The sequence below is a fragment of the Cygnus atratus genome, chromosome 1 (assembly GCF_013377495.2).
Source record: "Cygnus atratus isolate AKBS03 ecotype Queensland, Australia chromosome 1, CAtr_DNAZoo_HiC_assembly, whole genome shotgun sequence".
In the NCBI taxonomy this organism is placed as follows: Eukaryota; Metazoa; Chordata; class Aves; order Anseriformes; family Anatidae; genus Cygnus; species Cygnus atratus.
Genome location: NC_066362.1, coordinates 197939274 through 197949332, shown reverse-complemented (window position 1 = coordinate 197949332; position 10059 = coordinate 197939274). Strand labels below are relative to the sequence as shown.

General features: G+C 38.0%; 1 protein-coding gene across 1 annotated transcript in view; it reads left to right on the top strand.

The window, feature by feature from the left end:
• The first annotated feature begins 1995 nt into the window (after positions 1-1995).
• The window catches only part of DEUP1 (deuterosome assembly protein 1), a 42682-nt gene continuing 34618 nt past the window's right edge, over positions 1996-10059 (top strand). Inside the window, exons 1-2 of the mRNA XM_050713752.1 lie at positions 1996-2039; positions 9529-9700. Coding sequence (XP_050569709.1) covers positions 1996-2039; positions 9529-9700 — 216 coding nt within the window. The remainder of the gene's footprint in view (positions 2040-9528; positions 9701-10059) is intronic.

The window sequence follows — 10059 nt, the reverse complement described above, 5'->3', positions numbered from 1 at the left end:
CAAAGTGAATTGTGCTACCCTTGGGGTCTGAAGGGATCTATAAACCCTAAGTTTGGAACAGCAAACTACTACTGAAAGAAGTTGAAACAGCTGCGATTCTTCATGTTTTGTTGTTGAATATGACACACTGAAGCGCACAAGGATGTAAAGGTGTCACCCAAACCTGCACCACTCACGTAATAAGCAGAGAAACCATTTGAGGGAAGCATAGTCAGAAAGAAATGGGTAGTGATCACTTCGTGTAGTGATAATAGCATTTAAATAAATAAATAAATAAAACTGCCTAGTGTTTTCCTAAATTAAGTTAAATTTTCTTTATCCCGGAGCTGCCTGAGAAGGAGCTCCCTCCGGCTGCTTTCAGCCCGGGCTGAGGTGCCCTGCGTTCACAGAAGCGACTGCGGGGCGTCCCGGGGCCGGTCCCGCGGGGTCTCCCCGCTCCCTCACCCCCTTGGCAGCCCTGTCACACCCCAGCCCGCTCCCAGCCACCCTCTCCTTCCCTCTCCGGTCCGCTCATGCCCCCCGCTGCCCCCTCATGCCCCCCGCAGCACCCTCCCGGAGCCTGCCCGCCACCGCTTCCCGCCCGTCCCCTCATGGCCGCCGCCCGCTTCCGCGCCTCGTCCCGCGGCCCTCGGCGTTGCCGCGGCGACTGGAGAAGCCGCCGGGCGCTGGCCGCAACCGCCGCGGGGCGAGGCGGGCGGGAGCTGGGGCGGGAGGGAAGGAGGGAGGGAAGGGGGGAGGGATGGGGGCGAGGGGGTGAGAGGGCGCACGCCTTGCTCATGGCGGGTGCGGAGGGAGCGGCGGGAGGAGCGCGGCAGGTAACGGGCGTGGAGGGGGCGAGGGGGGTCCGTCGGTGCCCGTCGCAGCGTGGCGTGGATCGGTCCCCGGTGCCGCCCCGGTGCCTGGGACACCTCAGGTGTCCGTTCCCTGTGGAGCCGGTGCCCCTGTGCATGTGTTATCTGGGGTGCCTGTCCACGTTAGAGCCACAAATGACCCTGTGTCACTTCAGGTGTCCATCCCCTGTGGAGCCAGTGCCACCGTGCCTGTGTCACCTGGGGTGTCTGTCCCCATCAGAGCCACAACTGGCCCTGTGTCACCTCAGGTGCCAGTACCCTGTGGAGTCACTGCGCCTGTGTCACCTCAGGTGCCACACAGCAGTGTCCACACACCTGTGCATGCAGGTATCCATCTCCTTGAGAGCCATGCTTTTTGCCCCCCAAGGAATTAGGGCTGTCTCATGGCACCCTCCCTCCTGTGCTTTGCCCTCACACACAGCCATCCATCACAGAATGGCTGAGGTTGGAAGGAACCTCTGGAGATCATCTGGTCCAACCCCCCTGTCCATGCCCTACATCCCTGTCCCACCAGCCCCACGGACCTGTTCCAGGGTCAGGCTCAGTCTGATCTTTCCTTGCTGCTAAGGTATGTGAGTGCTCCACGAGTCCGTGCTGCATTTGCCAGACAAGGGAACAAATAGTTCCTGTGAGTCTAAAAGTGTGTTTGGGAACCATTGTAGCCCACTATAGGTTAATTAGAGTGTATGAAGGTATGGAATTTGGCCTCCACTCCATGGCAGTGGAGAAAAGGCTGCTTACTGCACCCATGGATCTACAACAAATTTGCATTCATATATTCCAGAGCGTCTTGGTAAATCATTGATATTATGAGACAGAGAATGATCCAAAACAAACTCTTCCTCGTGGAAATCCAAGTTTATCCTCGAGCTAGCACCACTTCTAGCATCTCACTGTTGCAGCAAGGGCAAAAGCTGCTGACAGAGAGCTGAGCTTACTCCAGAAGTTTTCATCCTGCCCATTCCAGGATGTAATGTAGAGCCACATTTCCCTGCTCCTGTTGTTTGCAATGGAAGAATTACAGAATTTGAAGGGAAAGCACCAAATGATTCGGTATACACAACTTCACTATGCAAATGTGCATGTGTAAGAATCTGAATTATTTGATTTGTTGTTTCAACAGGTCAAAAAGACTATCAATAACATGGAACAGTGCTTGGAAGTGTTTCAGGAACAAGCTCTCGCTAAGTAAGTAAAGAATATCTGAGAGTTGAATACATAACAGAATTGAATTTGTGGGTTTATTAAAGATGTAAAACAAAATATTAATGATATGAGAAGCAAACATTATTTTTCAATTTCTTTGGCTGCTTTCTCTGCAAACTGTGAAGAGGTTACTAATAACTAAGACAACATGGCTTATCACAGTAATACCCTACTGACTGTATCTTATTTATTTAATTTTTTTTAATGTGCATATCTAAACAAAAGAGAAACAATGAAACTATGCAGGGTTTTATTAAGATGTTAAGCAATTTTATTTTAAATGTTTTTCAAAAGTAGTTGCTAGGCTACAGCAGTATAAACACAGTTCTTAAAACATTCTGAAGCCTTAAAAACAAGGCTATTAATTGTTAAAGCTATAGTCTTATTTTTCATATGTAATAACCAAAATTGATCTACCAAGTATGAAGTGCACTTTTCCTCACAACACAATCAACTTTTTTTTTACATAATCCAAATTTAATTGTTATAGTGTTTTAGTACAGCACAAACTATGGGGGAGATTTAAAAGAGGGCCTCATACCATCCAGCCTCTTCAAGGAACACAATGATATGAAGAGTACGTTCTGATATAAACTGAATAGAATATTTATCTATTATAATTTATGAATAAACTTAATACCTCCTTTTCATATAAAATGGTTTCATATATCATTATTACCAAGAAGCAGCCCTAGGTCATATGGCACATATTGAGTGTAAAAGAACTTAAAATAATAGAGACACACATATTCAATCAGACCTGGCCCAGGAAGGCTTTAATATGATTTGAAAGTGTGCTCTGTTGTACTGAAGAATAATGTGTGCAGTTTTCATAATGGAACAGAAATAGCATGCAGCATTAAAACATATTCTGAACAAAGTGGTCCTTTTTTGGCTTAGAGGGCCATTCTTTTTGTTAGTGATATGATTGGTAAATATTGTAATTAAAAATTAGAATTTAAAAAGATCAAAATATTGTTATTTAACAAATCCAAAGCTCATTTTAAGAGTTCAACTCCTGCTGGCTTTAGTTGTAATTGACATACGTGAAATTTCAGGCCATTGCAGATGGATCTAGAGAGTGATATGTCCTATAATAAAACAGGTATTCTAGACAGCTCTTTATTTCCATTACCAATACAAAGAATCTGGAAGAATAGTTTAGGATACACATCTGATGATAGGAGACTAATGTTTCAGTCTGTGCTGACAGTATTGCAGAGATAATGCAGATAGCTTTAAAATTTGGGAAAAGAGCTGAATAATGGTGGCAGAAATCATGACAATTATCTGCCAGCTGCAAGATCCCATAAATCACAAATCATCCATCCAAACATGTATGACTGTGTATGGCTGATAATTGTTACATAAATTAGTTGTAGTTCATATACAGGGTAAAATGTATTAGTGGAGTGCTGTATCAATCATTTTATATATTTCTTATTTTTAAAGCAACTTTTAAGAAGGGAAAAGGAATTAATATTGGATCTAGAAGCTGGGTTAAGGATCAAAAACAAATTAATGTATTTTATTGAAGATGAAAATCTTTGTTTACATTGTTCTGCATAAGTTTTGCATGTGTTTTTAGAAATATGCTCATACATATTTTTCTATTTGTCAGCAAACCTGAGAGCATGAACTAGATGCATGAACTAGAGACTGACAGTATGAACTAAACATTTCTTGAAATTTCAGTTTCTAAATTACAATTTTTTTCTAAAGAGTATGGACAAGAATATTCTTTCTATGCCTATTAAGATACAATCATTAAAATTCAGGTCTGTGCAGAAATCCAAAGCAAAAGGTGGATAAACAGAGCTAGAAAGATCTAACTAATGCAAAAATCATTTGTCGTGAAGGACTAGAGTTGGTTAAAGTTTTTGTCTGGGTTTTGGTTTGTCCATGTCTGGAGACATACAGATTTTTTATGCAGATAGTTATTAATGACCACAGAATATGAATCACCTCTATCTTCACTAGTACAGAAATAAGAGTAAAAGAAGGCTAAGAGTTTGTGTACATCACTTTAAAAATGAGTTACTTTAAAGTGTTTGAACTGTGTCAAAATCAATGCAACAAAAAGAATACATGCCACTTGTTAAATACAAGCCATCACTTCCATGTGCGAAGGATGCATTTGATGTATGCATTCAGCAATGTGGGAATGCTGAATGCATATGGGTTACCATACTTTTTCACTTCATGGGAAAACTTACTCTTTGTGTGTTTATCTGATGGCATATTAAGCAAAAGATGCCAGAGTTTTTCACATTCTATATCCAGTGATCAAAATAAATTCTCGTGATTTTCATACCATATGACTGACCATATTCTGAGAGGGGTATAGTAAGCACTATTTTCAAAGCACTGAAGGGATTAAAATAATAGTCACATCAGCTCTTAGTACTTCTGTGGTGGTAGGTGGGGATAGCAGCCACAGAAATCTTTATGCAGAACTATGTGTAATGCCACAGCCATGTTACGGATCAGTTCTGGTAGTAGAACAGCAGCAGTAATCTACAGCTTCAGGAACAGCTTTCCTGTTTTAGCCTAGAGGAGCTAGGTAAGGAAGCAGGCAAAGATGTGAAGGTGAAAACAGTAGAGCTGACAAGCTGTTTCAGAAAGGATTTTCCAATAAGAGCTCCCTTTTATATATTGGTGGTTCTAAGTTCAGAAAACGTGCAAGAACTGTTGAGAGAAATTTGTCCTTGAACAGCTGCAGAACTTGCCTTGTGGGGGTTGATCTAAAAGAACAGGTGAAACAACTCAAGAGGGAAAGATGTCAGCCACGGTGGATCTAAAGTGGTAATCTGATGATCTGGGATGGAGAGTGCATTTGCTCTTGCACAGCAGTGTTTAGATGGTCCATATAAAACACAATGAAGAAAGTACCTACTTCTGAAGGCTAAAATCAGATAGCTGAGTCACTGCTCATTGCACACCGGTGTGTTTCACAATACGTGAGCCTGGAAGGGCATTGGTGCTTAAACAGCAGTATCAAATGAAAGGTAGTCCTGACGCAGTACAGCTTCATCTTCTGTTTTTAAAATCCCGTTTCATATTTCCCCAATTCCCTGCAGAAGGAATCAAAGTTTGTTGCATCATTAATGCAATTTTGAGATGAGTTTCAGGCATTTTCGGGATGTGGGGGAAATGTTTTTGTTTTCTGATATGTACATCATGGTATACCACTTGGCTTGCATTTTGGTAACTATTATTCTATGGTTGATATTAAATGTTAAAGTGGCATTGTTAACAGTTTTAACATTAAAAGGCATTAAGATTTTTGTGTATTTATAAAACCTTTCCAAGCTTAACAGGTTTGCAGATTTGAGTTCCTGTAATAATTATCAAAACATGGCATATGCATCACTTAAGCGCCAAGAAAATATGTTCAATAAACATGTTTCCATGTTAAGGAACTCTTTTTTTTTTTTTTTTTAACTGTACTGCAGTTAGAAATTGAGCATGAAAGATATAATACGTGGAATGTGTGGGGCAAGCACTTCACCCGAGCAGATCCTACAGACAGGGGACTTCAGTGTGTCTGCATGGGCACTGGGAGGGCAGGAAACTGGGAAGCTGGCTGAACAGCTAGGATATGGAAGATTACCAGAAAAGAAAGAAAACATCTTCCACAGGGGCATTTTTATCCACGGCATTTGTCATTTTGAACACGGTTGTTAACTTGAACCAAATGCTGGTGTTTACCTGAGGCGGTGGTATCAACCACCAGGAGTAAAACCTGTGAGTACACGTACCGTGTTCTTCAGCGATGTGCTGGCAGCACACCCAGCAGCTGAAGTCTCCCTGGCATTAGGGGTGTTACCTCTGAGTCATGGTTTGCTTTGTGCTTGAATATGTGAGGTTCTGCTAAAACAGCATTCCTAGTCACTTGGCACATTTGTGGTTGCGATGTCCCCCCAAAAAAATATGCCAGATTGTAACATACATGACACGAAAGAGCATCCTGTGCTAATTTTGGATACTGAAATCGTCTTTGATACTCTCTAGGATTGAGCAGTTACAGGCACGTTGCCGTGTGTTTTTCATTAACCTTGTTGTACTTTGTTGCTACATTATGCAGATGGTGCACTCTCTTTTGTCTCTGTGTGACCATCTTTATGACAATTATTTCATAAATAATCAATTTACAGGTCCAGTCAGAAGGAGAGGAAGAAGAGCTAGGAAATACTGAAGAAATAATAAAATAAATGGCTAAGGTCACTTTAGCAAACCATCATGCCATAGAGGTATTAGAATGACTGCAAACTGATATGTAATCATGAGGGAATTTGCCAATCACAGATGTATGTACCATCAGCAGTCGAGGGAATATATAACTTTTAAAACTGTATAAATGAAAGCACTATAACTGCTATTACTCTTAGGGTTTTTTTTCAGAACAGGTCAGTGAGATAAACAGTATTTTTGAGAGGAAAATAGAACATGGCAAAACTCAAAACAATGACACAACATTATTAGTTTATTTTAAATGAAGAGATGTCTATCAGAAGGCTAAATATATTATCATGAGAAGTAATAGGTTACAGTACATCTTTTACATCATTTTAGATTAACAAATTTATGAAAGAATACAATTGCTGGTTTAATCAACAGGAAATTCAATGTAGGCTTGTAGCCAACCCCCCAAAAAAGCAATAAGAGTCTTGAAAATCATGCAACGGTATGAGGAAATTGAAATTACATTTAGATTAAACTTTAATTGTGCAATGAATAAGCACTGTGACAGATTTAATAATAAAAAAAAAAAAAGGTGAAGAGAAAACAGATGTACCACTGTTTACTAATTGCATAATCTATTAAGATAAGAGGGAGACGGTTGACACTGAAGAAACAGCACGATGTAATTTATTTGTACTTTCATGTAGGTGTGGCAGTTTCATACTTCATGTAGATATGATAGATATAGATTGGATACAGCAATCTCTAAATTGTTGCGGAGGGAAAATGTAGAAATTTTCACAATGATCAGATAATACTAGAAAATAATGAAGATTTTAAGTGAGTTGTTTTTTTTTTTTCATGATCAAGATAAGATTGCAGTGACTAAAGATAACACATTTCAGTACTTTCCAGTATGTGATAAAGATAAGATAGAGGTAGGTATTCTAAAGAACATAGTAGAGCTGTGTATTGGGGCAATTTATGAATATAATCTCTTATCAAATCAAACAAAAATACTTAAAAGCAATTAAAACTAGAACAGGAAACAAGAAAGGTATTAAAATGTTATAAGAAGAAGCAGAAAAGAAAGTTTATTAACTAATATGAGAAGGACGTGCAAATAACAGATGCCACTAAAGAAAATTGTGAGGAAAGTAGATGTTTACTTGCTGAAAGTGAAATGAAAGAGATGCTGTTCCTGAAAAGTTTAACGATTCAATACAGTATTCCACTGGTTAAAAACAATCAGCGAAAGATTTTCCTTCACTCCTGTGAGATAAATGCCACTTTTTGTACTTAGTATAAAAGTATCTCTGTCTCACATCCTATGGGCTCTGAACACAATAAAAATGCTTAGAAGTTGTGAGATTTTCAAAGAAATACAGGGTTGATAAACATAATTTCATTTCAAGAAATGACAAGAAGTGAGCATTACAGTGGTGAGTAAGTCTGCCAAAGACTTTTATCAAAATACTGTCTTAACTATTTTTGATCTGGTATCTCAGTTTAAGTAAACTGAGGTCAAAATGAAGTTTTTAATGACTTACAAATAATGATTTTGGTGATGTGTGATTACTCATAGTGATAGAGGATAATCTGATTATTTTTGTCCTATATAACTTGATGAAAATTAAGTTTTATAGAAACTTAATAGGCACTCAAACATAGTTAAGGAATTTGTTCAACAGCTGAGTCTTCTTTATAGCAGTCCAAAACCAGCCCTGAGTGTTAATGGAATAAAATTCCCCTGCTTTATTATATGGAGAGGAATTAGGCAGGAGTGTACGTGGTCTCATTTCTTTTTCCCAAACCCTAGAATCCTAGGTTAAATGGATAAGAAGCAGTAAGTCAGAAAAATAAAATAGCTAGGAACATTTCAATAAACAATTTAATTATCTTGTGATTTTCTTTTTCCTAACTGGAGTATTTCACTGCAAGTTTTATAGAACCGTGAGTTCTAGAAAAATTCTGACTTTTAACGAAATCATTACAATTCTGCAATGCCAGCTATAAATTCACAGATTCAGAGAAACTCTCAGTTCAGAAAACAATTGAGTTTATTAGGCAATAAAGTCTCCAAAATACTTACAGAAAAAAATCTCATATACAGAGAAGAACAGTATAATTTAGACGTAAAACAGTCATTTCTACAAATAAAATTTAGAGTGCAGAAATAATTGTGCAATTTCTTGCATAAAAAGTATCCAGAACCAAATATTCTATAATGTATATCTTTCTTACTTCATTTTTTTTCTTATATTCATCATCAAATACAAAGTTTGAATTTACATGGAATAAAGAAAGCTTCATATTATTCAGATGCTTTTTATGTATCTGCTAAATGGTGTACGCAATCAGATTTAAACAGTTTGACACTGTCCAGTGTTTAATTTTTTAAGATTAATATGCTGTGCCTCCATAAGGGTAAGTTTAAGAGGGCAACTTTGACTGCTTTATGTTTCTGATATACCTGTATATTCTGTATATATTCTAATATATATATTAACTATATACCATTAATTTGATGCTTTTGACACATCATATTCCTAAAGGAGTGACATAAAAATATTCTGTCACTGGTGATGAAGTTATGGTGTAAGGGATGTATTCCAAATTTAACCTCAGAAGTTTGGAAAAATTCTAATGTGTATGTTAAAACCAGCACGTGGTCTCCCAAAGATAAGTTCGTTTTCAAAATGCTCTCACTTCTGTGGTTCCTAATAGAATTAAACCTTACTAGTATTATAGAAGTTGTCTTTTTATTTAAGTCCATTTTCCACAAAGAGATTGGGAAAACAGAGTGTAAAAGTAGAACTAGCAATCAAGAACAGTGGCTAGCTTTCAAGTCAACTGTTTAATAACTTCCTCCAGCAAACTGCCTCCATCATTACTCTATCCTTAGTGGAAAGTCCTGTGCCCATGTGCAGCTTAATATTCAGATTGTCCTACTATTGTCCTTTTAGGTTTAAGCTTGGAAACCTTCTACTTAACTTATGCTCATTTGAGAGCTCCTACCTGACAGAGTGAGAGGATATCAAACAGCCTTTAAGCTAGGCAAAAGATCCACAATGAAGTGATCCACAAATACTCTGATTTGGACTTCAGGCAAATTTAAGATTTCATTTTTGAAGGCATCATTTAGCTTTTCCATTTCTTTCTTTCTGATGTGGAAAAATGATGATTTTTATCAGAAGTAAAATCAAGTCTTAGCAATATAAATACAAATTTATTTTCTGCCTTACTCTGTATTTGAAAAAATAAATTTATTTTTTATTATTACTAGAGCCCCTCCATGTGACACTCAACTTCAGGAGTTACTTCATCAAATTGACATCACAGTAAACAGCAAAAAAGTGGAATGGGAAAGGAAGATGAAAGCTTTGGAAGCAAAGATGGATATCCAGGATCAAGAACTAGCAAGAGCCCAAAGCAAACTGGATCAAAAAGGTCAAGAGGTATTTTAAAATGTCACATTCTATAAAGTATTTATTCTGAGAGGTAGTTAATAGTACGCTCAAAATGCTCTATAAGTAGGCTTGTTTGTTCTATCATGTAAAAATACCAAACACCCTTTAAAGGTCACTAATTACTCTTACTGTTTTGTTTTAAAGTGTGCTTCAGTTCTGAAAAGTGTTTGTAAAAAATGTCATTGAAAGTCCCGTGATTCTTCTATTTCCCTAAAGTCTAAATCAAATAGTTTAGTTGTAAAAAGATAATGTGATTTTTTTTTCTAATACTTCTAGTTTTATCAGAAATTTTAAAAGGAAATGTACAGTTCAAAAGTTTGACAAAATTATGTCTTTGTAATTCATGT